At 57.1% G+C, this 20548-nt stretch overlaps 2 protein-coding genes across 4 annotated transcripts in view; one reads left to right on the top strand and one right to left on the bottom strand.

Moving 5' to 3' along the window:
- Positions 1 to 1337: 1337 nt before the first annotated feature.
- On the top strand, positions 1338 to 9502 carry LOC138064237 (gamma-secretase subunit Aph-1b-like). Its single transcript, XM_068925919.1, has 7 exons — positions 1338 to 1554; positions 3481 to 3651; positions 6771 to 6844; positions 7074 to 7196; positions 7576 to 7703; positions 8098 to 8221; positions 8485 to 9502. The coding sequence occupies exons 1-7, from the start codon at positions 1442 to 1444 to the stop codon at positions 8520 to 8522; spliced, it is 771 nt and encodes a 256-aa protein (XP_068782020.1). The 5' UTR covers positions 1338 to 1441; the 3' UTR covers positions 8523 to 9502.
- Positions 9503 to 10563: 1061 nt separating this feature from the next.
- LOC104147768 (carbonic anhydrase 9) overlaps positions 10564 to 20548 on the bottom strand; it is a 35966-nt gene continuing 25981 nt past the window's right edge. For 2 of the 3 annotated variants that reach the window (XM_009680598.2, XM_068925154.1), the window contains exons 2-13: positions 19646 to 19675; positions 18605 to 18775; positions 16194 to 16336; positions 15226 to 15318; positions 14884 to 14950; positions 14300 to 14457; positions 13973 to 14114; positions 12094 to 12168; positions 11605 to 11628; positions 11376 to 11408; positions 11129 to 11222; positions 10564 to 10826 (exon numbers count right to left, since the gene is read on the bottom strand). In XM_009680598.2, coding sequence (XP_009678893.1) covers positions 10760 to 10826; positions 11129 to 11222; positions 11376 to 11408; positions 11605 to 11628; positions 12094 to 12168; positions 13973 to 14114; positions 14300 to 14457; positions 14884 to 14950; positions 15226 to 15318; positions 16194 to 16336; positions 18605 to 18775; positions 19646 to 19675 — 1097 coding nt within the window. In that variant the 3' untranslated portion in view covers positions 10564 to 10759. The remainder of the gene's footprint in view (positions 10827 to 11128; positions 11223 to 11375; positions 11409 to 11604; positions 11629 to 12093; positions 12169 to 13972; positions 14115 to 14299; positions 14458 to 14883; positions 14951 to 15225; positions 15319 to 16193; positions 16337 to 18604; positions 18776 to 19645; positions 19676 to 20548) is intronic. The other variant, XM_068925155.1, reaches the window with a different exon arrangement.

Here is a 20548-nt window from a genome sequence, read left to right as displayed (position 1 = left end):
GCACATGTACAAGTATGCGTCCACACGTGTGCACACACTATTGCTTATCAGTGTCTTCTGCAGGTCTGCAGGTAGCTGCTTACCCTGCGCACTGGTTGTATTTTCTATTACCAGTTACTGAACACCTCCTCAGGGACAGCTGTCTAATCTAAAGTAGCAGATATTAATATGATAGGCAATCAGTTCCTGAAGGGCTCGGGCAGATTCCTCCGCGTTTGTTCCTTTTTCCCTCAGAAGAAAGAGAAGAGTGGCAGCACGCCGTCTCCTGGCTGACACCAAAAAAGCGGGGCTCCCCTGGAGACGCCCGAGCGTCACGATCTAGTTCTGCCCTCCGGTTTGGGCCTCTCCACGATTTGCCTCGAGCCCTGTTCTCCCACACCAACAGGCGGATATCCCTCTCAAAGCGCAGCCTCCTGCTGCCAGGAAACATCAGTCACGCTGACCCCTTGATGAGCCAGGCCGTAACCCCGGCGAGCGCCTGACAGGGATCGCTCCTGTTATCCGCTTTCCTTTATTTGCTGCACCTCTCCTGGCTCAGGAAAGGAGGAGGCTGAGACTGCACCTCTTTCCTGCCCAGGTGCTGCCGGTCCCCAGCCCCCCCCCAAGCCCAGCACCTCTGGTTCGCGGCTCTGAAGACCTTATCCCCGGCCTCCCGCAGGGCTAAAGGACTCCCCTCGCACAGGCTGCTTGGCCACACCGTGCTCCTGCCCCGGTTTTCCCCGTTGTCCCTGAGTCGCAGGGCCGTGCTGGAGGGGAAGGGACGGCGGCGCTCAGGGCACTGGTGACAGGAGGGGGGGGGGGGGGGCTGAACCGTTCACAGCCCCGGTCCAGCCTGCGCCGTGGGCCTCGGGGCGCCGCCGCCGGCGGGCCCGAACTCCGGATTAAAGCTGCCGGAGCCGCGTCGCACCTTCCTCGCGACGCCCCCCTCCATCGCGTCGTCCCCCGCCCTTTGCACCCTCTCCAAAACTTCCCGCTGGGCCCTTCGAAGGCCCCGAGCGCCACGCGAGGCCCGAGGCCTGCTGCCACCGCGGCCCCCGGTTTGGGGGCAGCTTTGGGTTTGGAGCCGCCTTGAAAACCGAACTGAAAACCAAACATATCAAGTCCCGCCCGAGGGAATCGCGGCAGGCGGGACGGGGCGGCCCGGCGCCCGTCTGCTGCTCCGCCGTTTTGCCCCACATCCCAGTTGCGCTGAGTGTGCCCCCCCCCCCACTTCACCCCACCCCGGGAGGCCCCGCCCCCGCCGTGGCCCCGCCCCCGCCGTGCCCCCCCCCCCGCCGCGCCGTGGCCCCGCCGCGCCGTGGCCCCGCCCCCTTCCGGCGGCGGGGTGACGTCACGGCGGCCCCGGAAGGGCGGCGGGCCGAGCCGGGCCGGGCCGGGCGGAGCGGGGCGGTGCGGCTCGGTGCCGTCCGGTGGGTTGCGGTGCGGCCGCGGCGGTGCCGCCATGACGCTCGCCGTCTTCTTCGGGTGCACCTTCATCGCCTTCGGGCCGGCGCTCGGCCTCTTCCTCTTCACCATCGCCCGCGACCCGCTCCGCATCATCATCCTCATCGCCGGGTCAGTCCCGCTCCGCACGGGGCCCGCGCGGCCGCCGGCACCGGGATGGCCCGGGCACGGCAGGGCCACCAGGGACCAGTGCTGGTACCGGCAGGGCGTGACAAGGCCCCTGGGACTGGCATAGCATTGGAGCAGCACTGGTACTGGCACTGGTACCAGTTTGGGCATGGGGGGGCGCTGGCAGTGGGTCCGGTACCAGCGTTGGCATGGCCGGGGCCCCGCTACCGGCACCCGCGCTGGGGGGGCGCTGGTGCTAGTACTGGTACCAGCACAGGAGAGGCATAGGTGCCGCACAGGTACCGGTGCTGGCAGCCCCAGCACAGCGCTGGTACCGGTACCAGCACCAACACGGGAAGGGGGCAGGCACAGCTCCGGCACCCCAGTCGGCACAGGCATGGCACTGGTGCTGGTACCAGTACTGGCAGAGGCGCAAGAGGGACACTGGTACTAGCACAAGAGGGCTGCACGCCCAGCCCTAGCGCCACCGACAGAATGGGCATGGCACCGCCACCAGTACCAGTACAGCGCTGGTGCCAGTATGGGCATGGCAGAGGCACTGGTACCACTGTCAGCCTAGTGTTGGTAGTGGCGCAGCAGGGACACTGCCACAGCAGCAGTGCCAACAGTCAGAGGGCACAGGTGCTGCCTGGTACCGGCACAGGCGTAGCAGGGGGACAGCATCAGCACCAACACGAGAGGGACGCTGGTGCCGGTGTGGCACAAGCGCAGCACTGGTACCGGTACTGCATGGGGACGGTGCTGGTACCGGCATGGCAGTGGCGTAGGCACGGCACCAGTGCTGGCACAGTCGCTGTGGCATGCAGGCTGGCTGCAGGTGGGCATCGGCGTGTTGCAGGCTGTGCCCCCCGGTGCTGAGCCCAACTGGGCATGTGGCTGGTGCCGCCGCTGGATGCGGTGACGGGCGCGAGGTCAGCGTACACTGGGCAGATGGGGCAAGACCCTCAGGTTGGGGTGTCCCGCTGGGCACATGTCTTCCTGAGCTGGGAATGGCACTGGGAATCCCCTGCTGTGGGGACATCCCCTGCCGTGGGGACTCAGCTGTGCCATGAGCACAGGAGAGGCATGGCCCCTTCCTGGGGTTCGGATGGCCCCTGAGGGCCTCGCCTGTGACCCAGGCAGATCCTTCAGGAAGGTGGTGGGATGCCAACAGACCTCTCCCCTGCCTTGTGCCTCTGCGTGCCTCTGCTTCCTTGGGGCCTGTGCGGCCAAGCGCGGTCATGGTGGGAGGGAACAGTGTCCTTTGTGCCTGTGCCTGGCCACAGGGCAGTCCCTGGGAGGACAGAGGGCGGCAGGGAACCAGCTCAGCACGTCTGCTCATCCTGGCAGTGTTACAGCCGAGAGCTGCAAAGGCAAGACAACCGCGTCAGGGCAGGCAAGGAGCAGGCTCTCAGCCAAAGTCCTTGTCCGGGCCGAGGTACAACCTGCCCGGCCCCTGGGGCCTTTCCGCAAAGCACTACTCTTGGGAATTTTTCATGCACCTCTTTGATGCAGGTGTAAAACATGCCTTACACCGCAGGGCTGGTCCCCTTCAAGTGTGAACCTAGCCTTGAGGAGAAAGGCGCTTGCTGCTTTCTAGCAGCCTTTGTCTTGAGCAGGCAAGGAGTGTGTTCTCTACTCAGTCTAGGCCCACAGCAGAAAGTATGTATTGGCCCTGAGAGGAGCCTCTTGGTGCAGGACAGTGGTTATCCCCAGCCCAGACACCTCCTCGCCTGGTGCGAAGCCAGGGATCTCCACAGATGCATGCCAGCTGATCCATCTGTGGATGTGCAGACCTGTCTCCCCAGCACCAGGCACTGTGTGTGCTGCTTGAGTGCAGAAGGAGATCTTTTGCCCGAGGCAGGAATTATCTCTTTGAGCCCAGCACAAGTGCTCTCTGTTTAGCAGTCTCTCTGTCTCTTTTTTCAGGGCTTTTTTCTGGCTGGTCTCGCTGCTGCTCTCCTCCCTGATCTGGTTTATTGCTGTTAAAGCCAGTGACCCCAATGATGAACCATTGCAGAAGGGGCTCTTGATATTTGGGGTGATGTTTTCTGTGCTGCTGCAGGAGGCCTTCCGTTTTCTCTACTACAAACTTCTCAGGTAAGGGACATGGCATTAGCCTGGCATGAGGAGGAGGCTTTTCGGTGACCCAGCTGGTTGTAGGCTTTGCCATCTCGCTGTGGCATAGCCAGAGGATGTCAGCGCTTCCTATCTGCTGAGATGTTCTTTGGAGCCTGGTGGCAATACCCTGAGAGGCAGCTTAAATTTCCCGTGGGCCTCAGTGAGCCCTGGGCTGGTCCCAGAATCTGGGGATGGAGTGGTATTGCCCTTCCCCTGCCCTTTCTCTCTGCATCCTGTGCCTGCACTCTGCTCAGGATCTCGATCAGCGTTTTTTAGGAGGCAAAGACTCGTACAGTTAAAATCTCTGTGTCACAGCTAGGTCAGTACATTAACATCGAGTCTAGCTCTGGTGGTGGGGAAGAACATCTCTAAGGTCTGGAGGATTGATGCCTGAGCTGGCTGGTTTCTCTTAATTCAGGACAGGTAGGCTGTGATTTTACGCTGTTACAGGATGTGTAACATCAGCTCTGTCCTGCCTTCCCAGCAGGCTGTTTTGGCTAGATTCAGGAGTGCTCCCATAGCTTGGACAAATGCCTGTGGGATGCCAGACAGAAAACCTCCCGCTTTGCTGTGTGGATGAAGGAGAAGGGTTATGGATCTACCCCCGTGTTCCAGCAAGTTTTGTTCCTTTCTTAGGGATTTCTTTTTCTTTGTTTCAGCAGAAACAGCCTGAAGGTGATTTCAGGGCTCTGCCTCATCCGAGGCGCCTGTCTTGGCTGGTACAGTGTCACATTGTTTGTGAGCCAGTGTTAGGCCTCGTGTTATCCTCAAAGCTAAATGGCTCAGGCCTAGGGAAATGGCAAGGAGTTGTGTAATAGTGTTGTCTGTGGGGGAGAGATCCACAGCAGTGCCTACAGCTCTCTGTCATCTTCAGATTTGGGTGTCAGGTTCAGGATGCTTTGATGACTCCCCTCCTGAGGGGTGGTGATAACATGGCCAGAGTGGTTTGTCGGTCCTGAGCCTGACTGAGAAACATTAATCTTGGATGTTCTAGCGGGGCTCAGGGACGGTCCCCTGCCATCAGGTCAGAGGCCAGGCCTCCTGGTCAGGATCAGCCCTGTGTGGCCAGGAGTCAGAGCAGGTCCCGCCATTGGGGGACCATTCTTGCGATGCCCTGAGTCCTTGGCGCAGGGAGAGGTGCCTTCGACCTGGATTTTCTTGGGAGTTTCTGCCCCATCAGGCCCAGAGATATGAGCTGTTCTGCTAGGAATCGCTTTGCCCCTCCCTTAAGTAGCAAAGCTGCTTTGCAGGTGTCAAGGCCGGCAGGAGCTGTTCCAGCGACCTGCACTTGGGTGTTAGACCGCCTAGAGTCTTCCCAGAGCCTCCTGGCTCTGCCCTACCTTTCTGTGACGGGAAGGCCAGCCCTCGGGGCCTAGCTGTCTCCTACAGGGTGCGTACCCTGGGCCGGGGCAACCCTGCCAGCTGCTCTGTGCCCCGCTCCGGGGCTGAGATAAAGAGCCCTGAGATGGTGCTGGCAGGCAGTGAATCCCCCTGAGGGGAGGGAGCAGGACTGCCAGTGAGGTGTGCTGGAGCACAGCATCTCTCCAAAGCAAGTCCTGACTTCTGATCCTGCATCCTCCGTGCCCCATGGCACGGTCCACACCTGGGCTCAGCCCCGCAGCGAGGAGCCTCTAGTGTGACCTCAACCTGCCTTCTGCAGCAAGGGAGTGCGCCAGGGGCTTGGACAGTCAGTCTGGCGGTGCTGGGACGTTGTTGGTGGGATGGCGCATCACCGTCGGTAACTGCCTCTGCCTCGTGCTTGGCATCCTGGCCAGCCCAGGGCAAAGTCTAAGCCCAACCTCAGAAAATCTCTGGCTTCCTGGGCGCTGCCAGGCGGGAGCGCAGGGATCCCTGCCACCTGCTGGGCTGAGCATGCGCTGCCAGTCGCGTGGGCTTTTGGATGGCCCAAGGCAGCCTGCGCACTGGGCAGCACGGATGGCCAAAAGGAGGCAATGCTGGGATCCCAGCAGTCCCTGCCTTGCCAGCTGGCTGCACACACCTATTCCCCAAGCATAGCGTGGTGCAGGGAGTACGCATGCAGGAAGGGCTGGGAGCAAGAGAAAGGCAGGGAAAGGGTGATAGCTTGGGAACGAGGGGCTTGGGAAAGGTCCGGACTTGGGTAGGGGCGTGTGTGGAAGCAGTGCCAGTTGTTCAGCCAGTGGTTGGTATGTGAGCTCACACCACTCCCTACAGCAAGGCATTGCTGGAGCCAGGAAGGCAGAGGGTAGCAGAGATCCGTAGATTACCCTCTGTAACATAAACCATTGCGTTTTGTTCTGCAGAAGCCCAGCAACTTCTAGTGCTGCTTTCCTCCTCCAGGCTGAAGAGGCTTTCTGTATTTCTCCTTACCCACCAGAGCCCAAAGCTGATGAAATTTGTCAGGCCAGGCTCCTGAGTCTCTCCCCCAAAGCAATTTTTCTAGCTCTTTGAGCTCTTCTCTGCACCCTCCCTGTTTTTTCAACCTCTTTTAAAAATACGGATGCAAAGACCCGGTGCAGTCTCACGGGTGTATGCTTCCTATGTCGGCAGCAGTACTGTTTTCTGCAGCCTCGTGCAAGGATGCTGCCCGTTGGGCCCACAGCATTCTGTTTTCCCCTACACTTAGTCTATAGGGTTGGCTTGCATCCATCTTCCTATGTGGAAAATGTTTGTATTTGGCTTCACTAATGTATGTCTTTTGTGTGCATGGTTTGTCAGGCAATTAGGGAGGTCCCACAGATACTCTCCATGGTGGTTTTTGCAGTTGCTGCCAATTCAGTAATGGGAACACGCAAGAGCACTGATCCTGATGCCCTCAGTCAGCGCTCCTTGCTGGAGTTTGTCAGCCAAGTCATAAATGTTTATTGCTGTGGTCTAGTGATATGCAAAGTGCCAGTCAATCAATCAATCAGTCAATCGCAGTATCTTTCAGCATAAAGTCAGGTGTCTGTCAGAGACCCAATTGTGTCACAGCTGCACCCTTCCTTTTGTGAGATTACAAAGAGGGTGGGTTGATGCAGGATGAAATCCTGGCTTGCTGCCCAGTTCGTCCTTGGTGCTGCAGCCGTGCCGTGCTGTGCCGTGCTGTGCTGTGCTCCAACGTGCTCTCCTCTCTGTAGGAAGGCTATTGAAGGTCTCGTGGCCCTCAGCGAAGATGGCTGCTCCCCGATTTCCATCCAGCAAATGGCATACGGTGAGTGGCGGGCAGAGCAGGGCACCCCAAATGCAGAGCCAGAGGTGGCCCCACAGGGTGAACCTGGGCCATAGGGAGGTGCTGGGCCTCTTGCCAAGAGGAAAGGGAGGTTTCTCACACCAAAGCAGGCTGGGTCTCTTGCGGGATTAGGCGGTACCTGGGTGTAGGTGGCCCTGGGAGGCTGCTGGAGCTGTGGGCTCAGGGCCTTACAGTGTCTTTGTCCTGGCAGTGGCTGGCGTGGGCTTTGGGCTCATGAGCGGTGCCTTCTCCATGATCAATCTCCTGGCAGACGCGTTAGGGCCTGGCACCGTGGGGATCCATGGGGACTCACAGCTTTACTTCTTGACCTCGGGTGAGTGACAAGCCCGACCCTTCTCCCACATCTCTGCCCCTCCACTGTGCCTCATCACGGAGATGTGCAGCCCCATGAATGACAGCCTTAGCCCCCAGTCCTCTCCCCTTCGTGCTACATTTTGCTGCTACTCCCCATACCTTTCTTAGCCCCCCACCTGCAAGAGCGTTCTGTGCAAAACCCTTCTCTCTGTGGCCTGCTACCCTCCCTGCGCCTGTCCCCCATCCCTCCCACACTCAAGGTGTGCCCATGTGCTTACTAGTTCAGCCCAGTAGTGCCACCACTCGTCTTCCCTGGCCTGACTCCTCTCCACCAGCCTAAGTCCACAGGATGGGGTGGGTGACTCTCCTGTGACTCCCCTCTGTGCTGCTCCCTGCAGCCTTTATGACCATGGTGCTGATTTTCCTTCACACCTTCTGGGGGATCCTCTTTTTCCATGGCTGTGAGAACCGGCGCTGGTGGGAGATCATGGCTGTTGTTGTCATGCACCTTGCTGTTTCGGGATCGGTGAGTAGCAGGGAGCGGAGCCGTGTGCTAGGGGCCTGTGTTCAGGAATGGCTTTGGTATGTGATAGTCCCCCTGCCCAGAGAGGAAGGAAGAGCCTTCGACAGCAACAAAGCTGTTGATGTTTGGGGACTTGGAAGCAGCCCCACATGGGATGGGCCCTTGACAAAGGCAAACGGCTGGAGCTGGTTTCTCCTGCCCCGGTACTCTGCCAGCTCAGCAAGGCCATGGGCTGTGATGCTGCCACGTGTGCCTGTCCCATCCCAGCCCCTCACCAGAGCTGCTGTCCCGGGGGAAGAGAGAGAAGCAGGACATGATGGCTGTGTCCAGCAGCAAGGGCTTGAGAGATCCCTTTCCTGCCCGCTTACCCTTTCCCTCTCCTGCTTCTCTTCCCCAGACGTTTTGCAACCCCCTGTACGTGGGCAGCCTGGTGCCCTCCTACCTGCTGATGGCTGTCGCTGCCACCTGGGCCTACCTGCTGTCAGGGGGCTCTGCCCAGAACGTGCGTCGCTTCCTGCTCTGTAAGTCCTGCTCCATTACAGGGGGACTCAGTAGCTGGCTGGGCTGGTCCCTTCTGGGCTACCTGTGAGGAGCTGGGACAGTGCTGAGGGTCGGGGGTTGTCTCAATCAGAGGCTGAAGCAAGGATGTGATCTCCTTCGCTACCACAGACAGGTTAGGAAACTCTGTGGTTTGGGGCCTTAGCTGGATTGTTGCCTCTGCTGTAGGAAATGGATGGGGCAAGAAGTTTGCTGAAATCTGACCCCCGTCTCTTTGTTCCTGTAGGTTCACAGAGTGGAGCCAGCCCACAGCCAGGATCCTGAGGCCCTGTGGGATGTTCCTGTCCCCAGCTGCCCCCTGCCCTCCCCTCCGTTCTGTCGGCTAGAGCGGCCGTCACCTTCTCTGCAATATATTTTCTCCTGGAATGGAGGACACCGGCCAGGCCCTGCGGGGCAGGTGCTCCGGTCCTGCTGCAGCAGCCAGCAGATTGTCGTCGCTGGGGCTGGCTCGCTCCTCTGCCCCTTTGGGAGCCCCCGCAGAACAGCCCTGCTTGGGGGACTCGGCTTTGCTGGCCCTGCCATGCTGCAACTGAAGGCTGAGTTAGCCTGCTTGGGAAGGATGTTACCTTGGACTGCCTGAGGCCCAAGCCTGAAGAAACACATTGCTTCTTCCCCCACCACAGAAGATATGGAAGATATGCTGTCCCCTGTGCTGGAGGGAGACATCGCTCCTCCTCTTCCTCCTCCCCTGGGGTGGAGGAAGCAGCCTTGCAGGGCATTGTCACGCTCTGGGCTGGGGCCAAACGCTGTGGTGCTACTTTCTCCACCTCTTCACCCAGGCTTGCTGCACTGCGAGGCTTTGCCCTGGTGCTGAACTGTGGCAGCTGCAGTGAGTTGGCACCCCAGTGCGGGTAGGGGAGGCTGGTGGAGCGGTGGTAAGGTGCAGGGCACCATTGGCAGCTGGCATGGGGCGGGGAAAAGGGGGTTGGAGCTACCCAGGGTGGGAGGAGGGTGCAGTGCCTGGCAGACATGGGCCTGGCTGGATAGTGGCTGGGGGCTCAGGATGACAAGTCACCCCACCCCTGGTGCCAGCAAAGCTTGGGAGGGGTGGGTGTGACATTCAGGGGACCATTCCAGTGGATCATTTCCCTCTCCCAGGGTTGGAGAGGGACTTTTCAGCAGGGCATCAGCCCTGAGGATGCGCTACAGGACCGGGAGGTAGAAATTACCATCGGGCTCAGGGCTGAGAATGCGATTTTGTCCACACTGGGCTTTTATACCAATAAAGAGAGGTATTGGATGTGAGTGGGGTTGTGCATGGCTGGCAGCCGTGCCTCTGTGGGCAGGGTGCAAGCACCCTACAGCAATGGCAGCAGCTCCCACACGTGTGACTGTGAGGGATCGAATGCAGCATGGCTGCAGCTGGGGATTTGCCTGCAGAGTCAGGGATAGCCCAGCTCTCCTGCCTGCCAATGCAGGGTACTACCTGCTAGGCATCCAAGCAGGTGACAGAGGTCATGTGGACCTTTTCCCTCTCCCCCCACCCCAAGGGTGACTTTAGCCTCATGATATCCTTTTGTCCCTCCAAATGATGTCAAGGAACTAGGAGAGCTTTGTTTTTGTCTTTTCTGGAAGGCAGCTTTGAGGATCCTGGGCCCATTCTGCCCCTATGGCACTCCCACAACTGCCTTGAAGCCTTGCTCCTGCTCTGTCCCTCCTAACGTGGGCTAGGCCCCAGCATTTCCTCCCCTCAGCCCTTCTCCCAGCAGCACCCTCGCAGGGGGCAGTGGCTACCCTCGGGGCGGAGGCTGCTCAGAGGTGGTGAGCAGCAGGTTCCTTCCCTCTCCTAAGCCCAGCACGTTTCTCTTGGCTGCAGAGCAGTAGGGAGCGGTCCAGGGCTTGGCTCTGACTGAACAAGAGGCTTCAGGGGTGGTAAGCAAGAAGAGGGCATAGGTGATTTGAGGAAAGTGCTACAAGAGCCTATAGCATACCCAGAGGGGAACTGGGTGGGGGCAGGGGCTGGCCAGGGAGGAAGCAATGGGTCTGCCCTCTTCAGTTCTGCATTTCTTTGGCCATACCAACTCCTGGTTGTATTTTTCCAGCGCTTTACACAAATAAGAGGAGGAAGAAGTCCCAGAGCGATGAAGGGCAGGGCCAGGCTGTGCTAGGAGCCCAGCACTGCTTGCTCTGGAGCTTTGCCTGGGGCATAGAGGCTGATGCTTTCTCTGCTTGTCTGGAAAGAGTCCTGGCATCCCTGCGCCATGGGGCTGGCTACTCTGGCACCCTTTCCTCTCCCACAGCCCAGCACCAGAAGAGCAGAGGCAGGGCTGGCACCACAGCAGGCTTTCTGCTTTTTTTTTTTTTTAATATGTTTTTATCTTTTTATAACAAAAATAGCTGCTGAGGGCAGATGCTGCCCCAGGTGAACTTTCTCTGTGTGGCAACCCATGCAGCAGAGGGATGCTGGAGTGACAGCCCTCCCATCAGCCAGGGCAGGAGTGATGGGTTGTGGGGTGGCAGGCTGAGCCAGCAGTGCCAGGACCGCTGCCGTGGCACAGGGCTCACACTGCGTTCTCATCTGTGGTGGCTGCCGTGTAGATGACCTTGGATTTGGTCGGCGAGTCCAGCCTGGGGGGGGAGGAAAAGCAGAGGCGTGTTAGAGCAGACAGGGAGGGGGGCCTGAAGAGGCAACACTAAAAAAGCCCTACTAACCCCTTTCCCATGAGACTAGCACTCGTTGTCCTAGAGACAACCCTTAACCTCCCCCCCCTTCACGTACACATGCATACATGGGCACACATTTCCATCACTCAAGCAGGGACTGCTGCCTCAGATGTGTCCCTGGCACCTCACAGTCCCCTGTCCCCAGCCACGATCCATGCAGCCCCCCTCCTCCTAGCCTGCAGCTCCCTGCACATCCCATCACTCACCGTGCATTCTGGTTGCGGTGTTTGTGGATGTAGAGCAGGAAGGCCAGCGCGGTGACAGCAAAGAGCACCCCGAAGAGCACAGCCAGCACATCCCCTGCAAGTGAGCCGAGCACAGGCACGTTACAATGGGGATGGTCCCCTGCAGCTATGGGCCAAGGGAGATGGGGCAAGGCTGGGAAAGGCCAGGAGCCCATGGACAGAAGGCAAAGACGACCCGAAGCCAGCAGCCTCGGCTGAGCGTGCTTACCTGCCTGAAAGGAACTCGTGTGTTTTTCTGCACCTAAACACAGATGTGAGAGGACAACTGTGAGACCCCCCCCCCCACTGCACAGATGCTACAGAGGCCCAGGACAGCTCAGCACCCTCCCAGCTCAGTGCACAGCTGCCGGGCCACCCCTTTCCCAGGCAGGTACCACCCCAATGTTGCGTTACCCACCTCCCTCCTTTGGGCCAGCAGCCCCAGGGCTCTCACCTACCTGCCTCTGATGAGCTGTCACCACCTGAAAGAGATACGGCATGGTCAAGAGGTTTCCCAAGGTGTTGGGTCGAGGGGGCGTGTCAAGTCTGCAGAGCTAAGGGGGTAGCACAGGCAAAGCAAGGTGGTCTGCAAAATCCCCCACCCTCTTTGAGCAGTCGAGGGAGGGCTGCCCTTTGCACCCTGAGCAGCTCGCAGCCAGAAACATTGGAAAAGGAAAAAAAAAAGAATTGCTGAACCACCACCTAACATGGAAGACTCACTGAGCCCAGCCAAAAGCCATCTCCCCCACCACTCTGCCCTCTGCTGCTCCGTGCCTGGAAAGCAGCCGGCCGCAGAGCTGAGCGGGCAGAGCAGCACTGCAGTGGCCCGCGGACGCGCAACCCAGGCAAGAGCCCGGCCAGGCGAGTCAGCTCCCCGAGCCAGGAGCAGGGCAAGAAACCCCACGCTCCCCGCAGAAACGGCAGGCCCACCACCAGCACAGCGGTACCTGCTCGTGGGGCCAGGCTGGGCTTTGCCCCCGCAGCACCCCCGAGGGGCGGCCTCCCTGGAGAGCCTCCGCTGCCTGTGGGTAAACAGTGGGATGAAACACAGGCTCATCTCTTCACTGCCGGCTTGGGGAGGTGCAGACAGGCTCCCGCCAGCCTCTGCCCCCGAGAGAGAGTGGGCAGCCCACACCAGGCTGGTGGGAGGCAGTGCAGCCACCTCCGCGTCCCCACGGCCCTGGCTGTTTCCGGCAGGGCATCCCGCGTAGGGACGGCTCAGCGGCCAGCATCGAGGCAGGGACTGTGTCTGGGCCCTAAATACTGGGTGGGGGCCGTGCCAGGCAAATATTTACCTACCACTATACCATTGCCTTTAAAAGGGTTGCATTATCATCTGTACACATCTGTATCGTGCACGGAGTGGCACTATCTATCTGTGGGCAATATCCAGCAGGACCCAGCAGCTCAGCCGAACTTGCCTCCTTCACCCAGCAGCCTGGGCCAGTGCTGCTTTCCTGAACTGCTGGCGACTCGGGAAAGATCAACAAGCGCGGGCACAGGAGGTATAGATGAAAGCTAAGTGAGACATGACCCCAAAGCTGAATAAGCACTTGATCTCAGCATTCAATAAGTCCAGTGCATGGGGCAAAGGCATATGATGGCTAATTATCAGAGCAGAAGTGGGAACAAAACTTGAACAACCCAATGCACACAAGGCAGGGGGCAAGGTAATCACATCCAGGACTACTGGGACAGCGTCCTGGCACTCAGAACTGCAAATCCAGGAACAAGGCCTTCACGGGTTCGTTAAAGTTGGGGTTGTTTGATTTAAATAGCAAATAAGAAAAGAAAAAGCTGAGCTGGACAACTCCACCCCCTCATCTAAGCTTCAGCAACTAAAGGCCTTAGAACAGCTTCTGCAAGAAAGTCACAAAAGGCTTGGAGGTAAATGGAAAATGTGATAAAATGTCTAGCAGGTTTACCAAAGATAGAGCATGCCAGCCTAACCCGATATCCTTCTTTGATAACTGATATTCTAGACAAAGGAAATGCAGTAGATTTTATCTCTCCAGACTTCAGTGAAGCATTTGATGCAGTGCCACATGGGAAAGTGCTCGGGAGGCTGAAGAACACGGTGATTAAAAGCATACGGCCAGCAGTGAGCTGGCTACGGGGAGCTGGAACGGAGAGGGGAAGTGGCATGCCAGCATGCGGTTACTTGAGGTTTTTCCCGAAGGCCTGGGACCAATCTTGTGTACTATTTTTATTAGTCACCCTACACAAGGTGTGGGAATAATGATATTAAGGAGGAAATGCCATCAGAACAGGAAAGGAACAGGATGTTGGACAGAAAAGCCCAAGTGATCTCAAAGTATAGAAACAGGCAAGAATTCAGTGATGCAAAGTGATAGTCGCACCTGAGGACTGACAGGAATTTCTGCAGAGCCACAAACACATAGTTGGAAACCACCAACACAAGAAAGGCCTTCGCGGACGAACTGAGCGCAAGGTGAACGCCGAACTAAATTTAGCTACTAGATTTGAGGATGACGTTCCCAAGCACCTGAGTTGCTACGAGTTTGCTGTTTGCCTTTAAGCCTGCCCCATACATCCTTCAGCCTGTGTTACTATTGCTTCTGCATGACCGAGGACAAAAATCACTCCTAGAAACTGATCTTCCCCATGCAGGACAAGACAAGTGTGCAAAGTGGGGGAGGATGGGACCCTGAGGCCAGTGCTGCTGTAAGTCTTCTGCCGGGCAGGGTAACCCATGCCAACACTGCATCCCCACGAGAGAAGCAAAACCTTGACTCCGACTCCTCAGCCTGTCCCTCCCGCACCTCACAGCGGAGTATGACCTGAGCACGTTCGCACTCTCCTTACCAGGAGGCAGCTGCTTCACCGACGTGAGGGCAGTCTGGAAACTCGCCAGCACGTGTCGCCCATGCAGCTCCTGCAACCGCCGGAAGTTGTTCTGCAGAGGGCTGTCGTCGTCCCCCCTCAGGGTCGTCACCAGCACTGAGATCTGGCAGGAAAGCAGCATGAGCAGAGCCGAAGGTGCCCTGCCTTCGGGAGCAGAGCCCCTGCCTTCAGGAGATGGCTCGGGAGCAAGGCGAGTCCCACCGGGGCCTGGCTTAGGAGCGAGGGTGCTGCACGCTACGGGGAAAGGCTGGGCAAGAGCAGGGGGAGAGGCTCGGTGCCCGGACAGACCTGATCTTGAGACAGCTGCACGGTCTGGTTGAAGATTGTCCACTTCACTGTCTGATAGCAGGCAGGGGTGGTCAGAGAGCCGTTATAGTGGAAGTAGAGGTTCAGGTTGGCAGGCAGCAGGCCAGCAATGTTGAATCCAGGCACAAGGACTTCTTCACCTGGGAGAAGAAACACCAGTTAGAGCAGTGCAACCCAGCAGGGAGGCCAGGCTATCCAGAAGAGCACCGTCCCACTATGGGGCAACACTGTCCAGAACACAAAACCTCAGACAGGAACAGCACCAGAGCATGGGGATCCCTAGAGCAGATCTGACCCGGGGCATCCCCAAGCCTAGCTTTGCACCACGTTTACCCAGGGAACCTGCTCCCTGGCTGTAATATGGTCGAGCCAGGGGCAGCAGATTTGCCCTGGAGTCAGGAGAAAGCATGCGCAAGCGCTGCAAAGGGCACCTTGGAAAGCTGTTTCTGCACAGACTCTGCAACGCTTCTCTTCTGTGTGGGCTGCTGCCCTTCTCTGCCATGCACTGAGTTTCCCTGCCTGGCTGCTGCACCCCAAGACAAGTACTAGGTGGGACAGTGCCTTACCTTCTCCCTGGATTGTATACAGATGCTCAAGTATTTGCCGATAGTATGGATTCTCCCTTGGCCCAACCTGCAAAGCAGAGCCCCCACAGAAATGAAGAGCACAGAGACCAGAGTGGAACAGGCAGCCAATGGCAGTGCCAGCAAGCAGGAATTGCTCCCAACACAGGGCACCCTGCCCCAGTCAGCCCCTTCCCCCCACCAGGGCCACCCTGCCCTCAGTCTCCTTCTCCCCAGGCACTTTTGCCTGTCCCTGGAGCTGTGGCTGACTCTGCCACCCTAGTCTTGCTCCCCGCCCAGTCCTGCTCCTACCCCTCTTGCCCTAGCCTGAGCTATTGGCCTCACCTGCAGGAAGGCTCCCAGCACTGCCAGGCCATCTGGGTGGACCATCGCCTCCTCAAAGTTGTCATACTTGGTGTTGTAGTGTACCACGTGGATCTGGAAGGGAAAGGTGCAAGCCCCGATGCAGCACAGGCACATCCAGAAGGTGCACACCGCCATGGGGCTCTGCGCAGCCAACCTGCCACAGCAAGGGCTAGGAGAGACGTGCACCCTCACCGAGCACCCATCGTAGGGAGCAAACATGCTGGTGGGGCCAAGAAAACATGCCACTGCAGGGCAGCAAGCGTGAAGAGTTCCCCACCTTAACTTCCCTGGTCACAGCCAGCAAACCTGCCCTGGGGGAAGGGGGTGGGGGGAACGGACAACTTACTGCAGAGCTGGGTTTGGTTTGAGGACAAGTGCTAGAGAAGGAGGGATAAAACCAGATGGGACCTGGCAGAGTAGGAAAGCGGTCTGTGTTCAGAGTAAACAGCTCTCCGCAGCAGGCTGCCCAGGGGGCTGTCTCCCCCAGCCTGGGGCCACCGTGGCTCCTGCTCCATCAGCCCAGGGCCGGGCTGCAGCACGGGGGGGAACAGGCTCAGCTGCCTGAGGAAGAGTCCACCACATCTCAGGGCATGCTGGGGGGGTGTGCTGCCTCTCCTGCAGGGCAACCTCTTCCTGTTCGCCTTGTCCCTGCTTCAGGCCAGCTCTACCCAAACCCACCCATGGGCAGAGCGTCCTCAGGGGCTGCCTTTGTGCTGCAGGCCACGTCACAGACACAGCTCTTACTTTAGGTGCTGGTGCTCTCCTACACTAAACTCTGACCCTGCAGAGGCGATCGGGGAAGCAGAGATCCTTGCCAAACAATTACAACATTCATCCAGCGGCAAATGGTGCCATGGGACAGGACACCAGCACCTTCTCTGTGCAGACGCTGGGAGAGGCGAGGGCAGCACTGCGGAGGGCGGCAAGGAGGAGCAGGAGCTCCTTACCTCTGCGGGAAAGCGGTGATTATTGATGGTGTGCTCTGAGCCAGGTCCCGTCAGGGAGCCCCAGTGCAGGTGCAGCTGCACAGCTCTGTACTGCTGGGCATAGCCACCGGTGATGGCCAGCGACTCGGGCAGCTTAAGGACAACTGCAGGAGCAGAAGGAAGAGGCTGGTCAGTAAAATGCAAAGCTTGATCCTTCATACAGGAGCGCAGAGGAGACATCTCATGGGAGAGGGTCACCTTGGGTTTGTGGAAATTGGTCACAACAAACAAACTTTCTTTCAATCTTTAATGAGGCTGCAATGAACAGAGCTGTGCCAATGCAGCTGGCTTCAACTTTCAGCTTCAGGTTGTAGGACACCTTGGTTTAAAAAAAAAAAAAAAAAAAAAAAAAAAAAAAAGCTTCAAAAGTAGCTGCTGGGGAAATACCGAAGAGCAGAACAACCTCTCTGCAGAATCTCCCAGGGGTTAGTTCTAAGCCAGATGTTACCCCATAATTTATTCAGTAAGCAAGCATAAAGAGACTGTAGACAAAATTCATGGAGAAAGATATTGGTGAAGCGTTAAACACCTATGAGAGCAGAGTAGCTGTAAAGAGAGCGCTGTATCATTGGCAAGCTAGGACCATTCAAGTAAAGTGGCCTGTAAGTGTATGACAAGCACTAGGACTGCTGTTATGGAAGCATTACTCTTCTGCAGTCATTCAGAGTTAAAGCTTTGCCTGTATGGATGCTATAAATACATACTTTTGTCTGCCTTTTACTTTAATCTGATTCAAACCGTGGCCAAGTCCTGGCTAGCAAGTCAGTCCTCATACAGCAATGTGGCAAATCTTAAAGCTGGGTTATTGGGACAGGCCACAAAATAGCTCTGATATTTTGAACAATCTCTGAAGCCTGAGGAAGGCTGTCATATCTTTCTGAGCACCTCCTTTTGATTTTTAAAATCAACTCTTTTCCTTCCTCTGTATTTATAGGTGAAATATCTCTTGGTCACATCACTGAGCTAGAGCGCAGATTCAGGATTAACAGCATAATATGACCATGATGAGTCATTCGTCCCCTCCTCTGTTCCCTGCTACTGGGCTTAAAGATACAAAACTCAAATACAGGAAGTGAGAAATCGCTCCCTCTCTGGAAGTTTATCTGCTTTTACATTTCTTTTGTATATCTTAATTAGTGCATTCCTTCTATTATTTATATGAGTCATTCTCACTTCAGAACTTTGTACATTGTATAGTATAAGAAGGATTAACTGTACAAATATTCTAGTAGATGTGCGATGTTTTAGTTACTTCTGGCTTTTCATAATGATCACAGAAGATTGGCAGTTTCCATAATAAAAAGGGCATCTTATAAGCACATGGGAAATGAGTTGTTCTCTCTCTGAAAGTGCTATGACTGCTTTTCTGAACACTAAGCAACTCCAGATGCCAGGGTGTCTAAAATAGCAACTACCGAGCTCAAGTAGTTTAACTATGCAGGCACGCTAGGGCAGGAGGCATTATAAAGCTCCGTGCATGCAATGCGTGGCTGCTCTGACCATGCGCAGCAAATCTAACTCCTTGAGTTTGCTTTAATGCACAGACCAGCTCAATCTGTCTTGCTAGCTACCAAGGCAGTGAGCTGCTTTATCACACCTTCAATGAATTTTAAGTCATGACCTCTACTACCTCTGCCAGTCCCTGAGCCATGACGACATCAGTACACACATAACACTTGACACGCTCCCACAAGGACATGGTAGCACACAGGACCCACTGTTCCCAGATGCATAACTGTGGGGTAGTGAGCAGGAAGGAGGTGGGTTTAATCTCTATACCTGGCAGGGTGAGACTGATGCTAAAATACTGTGAATAAACTGTGTCCTCACATTCCAAAAAATGCCCTAAAATTGGAGAAGGCATATAAAAGGCCCATAAAAAAATGCCTTAAGATCCTGAGATAACATCCTAACACATAGCTTAAGGAATTTGACTGATATTGTGTCCTAAAAGCCTAAGAGGTAAATACCTTAATGGCAAAGTCATATCAGAGACCAAATGGTCCTTTAACAGTGAAATGTAGGAGAGGAACTAACAGCTGCAAACTTATATCAGAAGTACCAGGATCCATTTTTAAAAGAAGTGTGGATTACAATAAATTCTTGGAGCAAACTCCCAAAGGTAGCGGTGAGTTCTCCATCTCTTGGTTTCTCCACTCCAGCCAGGAAAGCACTTGGGCCTTACAGGCTAGACAGCCTAATGTTGCCCTTTTGGCCTTGGAGACCGTATGAATGAAGCCTACAAGACAGCAACCTCACCAGAGACCAGAGCGCAAGAGTTTCAGACCAGCCCGGTCCTGCCAGGAGAGGCTGTGAGCAACGGCTTGGCCTCGGTGAGGCCAGCCCCGTGCCACATCCCTTCAGCCACCCACCTGTGTGTCCGTTGTTTTTCAGCTTGAGTCTCTCCTTGGAGGGCAGGCTGTAGCCAGAGAGCTGGATGGGCCGCAGCTGGGGACTGAAGATGGTCTTGGCCGTGTTGATGTTGATGGGTGACTGCATCATGCCTCCGCAGTCCGGGTAGTGCAAGTTCCACTCCTGCCAGTCTGGTTCGGGAGGGAGGGCGCGTGAGACCGCCCGGGCACGGGGCACGCCGGAAAGGAGGGAAGGGGACAAGCACAGGCCAGGGAATAAACCCTGCACACAGTTTAGTTTCCCCCAAGGTAGCTTGGGAGCATCCATGGGAGCAGCTCTGTGCTGCCACATGACTGTGGGCAGCTGGATTAGGACAAGGCCTCCGAGCGTGGTGAGCTGCCAGGAAAGTCTATTTTAGGGGTGTTTGGGAAGAGCGTGAGAAGATGATTTACGAGGGGACTTGGCAGGCAGAGGAGCTCCTGCTCTGCAGCTCGTTACAGTCTGGCTGCTTTGCACAGCCTGGCCCTCCAGCCTGTCACTTCACCTGCCCCGTTGTGGGAGCGCCCCGAGCTCACCGCGCTGTGAAGCGGCTGCCTCGGCACTAGGGCTGCAGTGATGCCCGTCCGGGATGCGGCGGGGAGGCTCAGCCCTGCCATGGCAGGAGAGGAGGGAAGGAGACCAAGGACATAGGCTTAGCCCTGGGCAGGTCAAAGTCCCCGCAGAGGCTGCAAGTCCAGCCTAGAGAGCAGAGCCCGGTTTGGCATGGGATTGGGGCCAGGAGAGCCAGACCACAAGGGGCATCCCCATCGCGTCCAAGGGGGCTGGGGAAACCCTGAGCAGGGCCACTGCTTCCCAGCCAAATGGGAGCACCTGCCTGGGCCCATCCAGCCGGCCGTGCCCCTGGGCAGCCATCGGCACTGCCGAAGCTGGCAGGGTTGGGCAGGAGGGAAAGGTGAGCTGTGGGGTGCACACGGGAGCCCTGTAATCATTAACCACACCTGGCTCAGGCCCAGGGCCTGTAGGGTGGTAGGAAAAAGCAGGAGTAACCACAGGGTATTTACCTTTATAGCTCCAGTGACCCTGGCCAGGACCTTGAAAAGGAAAAGGGGAAAAAAAAAAGGAGTGTGAGTAGAAGGGAAAGGCTGGCAGCATGCACAGCTCCCCGGGCAGCACTCCTGGCCCGGGTGTGGGTCCCCAGGCTCCCACCACACTTGGATCCCCCCCTGCCTCCACCGTGGCAAGCGGGATGCTCCCGGAGGGCTCTGCCTCCGGCCGAAAGGGTCAAGGTCCCCAGGGCAAGGCCAGGTCTCCCGCGCATGTCATGCAGGGGGAAAGCTGGGACTTGGCCATTTGTTATCATCGTTACGACAGTAAAAATCACAGATAGTGGCTTCCGTCATTGAGAAGTGGCACAAATGCTCTTCCAGCTACTCTAGAGCAGCCACAGCCTCCCGCCGTCCCAAGAAAAAGCATTTAGCAAGGCAGGTCTGCAGTTTTCCTCATCAGGAAAACAGCCACCAAAACCACGTCTTACTCAAGAGCAAATACCACTAGCCATTGGGGCAGGCTCCCAGTGGAAGAAGTGCCAGACTAAACACCTTTCCGAGCGTCCCAGGCCCAGCTCCTGTCCCAGCAGGCCCTTATGGCCCCCCCAACCTGTCCACACTACCCAAACTCCCATGGAGAGGTGCGTAAGAGTCCTGCCACAGGCAAACCCTTTCCCTAGGAAGGGCAGGGGAAGGACAGGGGCCCATGCTAGGACCTCTCCAAGCCCCACATCACGGGCAGCCCATTGGGAGCGCTGCAGCCATGGCACAGCGGCACATCCCCTGGCCCAGGACACGTCAGCATGCCCCATGGGCTTTCCCCAGCAGCTGCCTGGCCTCTCAGCAGGAGATGGACACTTCTCCTCCAGGTTGAGGCTAGGAGCAAGCAGAGAGCTCCAGGCAGGAGGGACATGGGCT

This window comes from Struthio camelus, chromosome W (genome assembly GCF_040807025.1).
Source record: "Struthio camelus isolate bStrCam1 chromosome W, bStrCam1.hap1, whole genome shotgun sequence".
Taxonomy (NCBI): domain Eukaryota; kingdom Metazoa; phylum Chordata; class Aves; order Struthioniformes; family Struthionidae; genus Struthio; species Struthio camelus.
The sequence above is the reverse complement of the archived record's forward strand: the minus strand, read 5'-3'. Positions and strand labels throughout refer to the sequence as shown.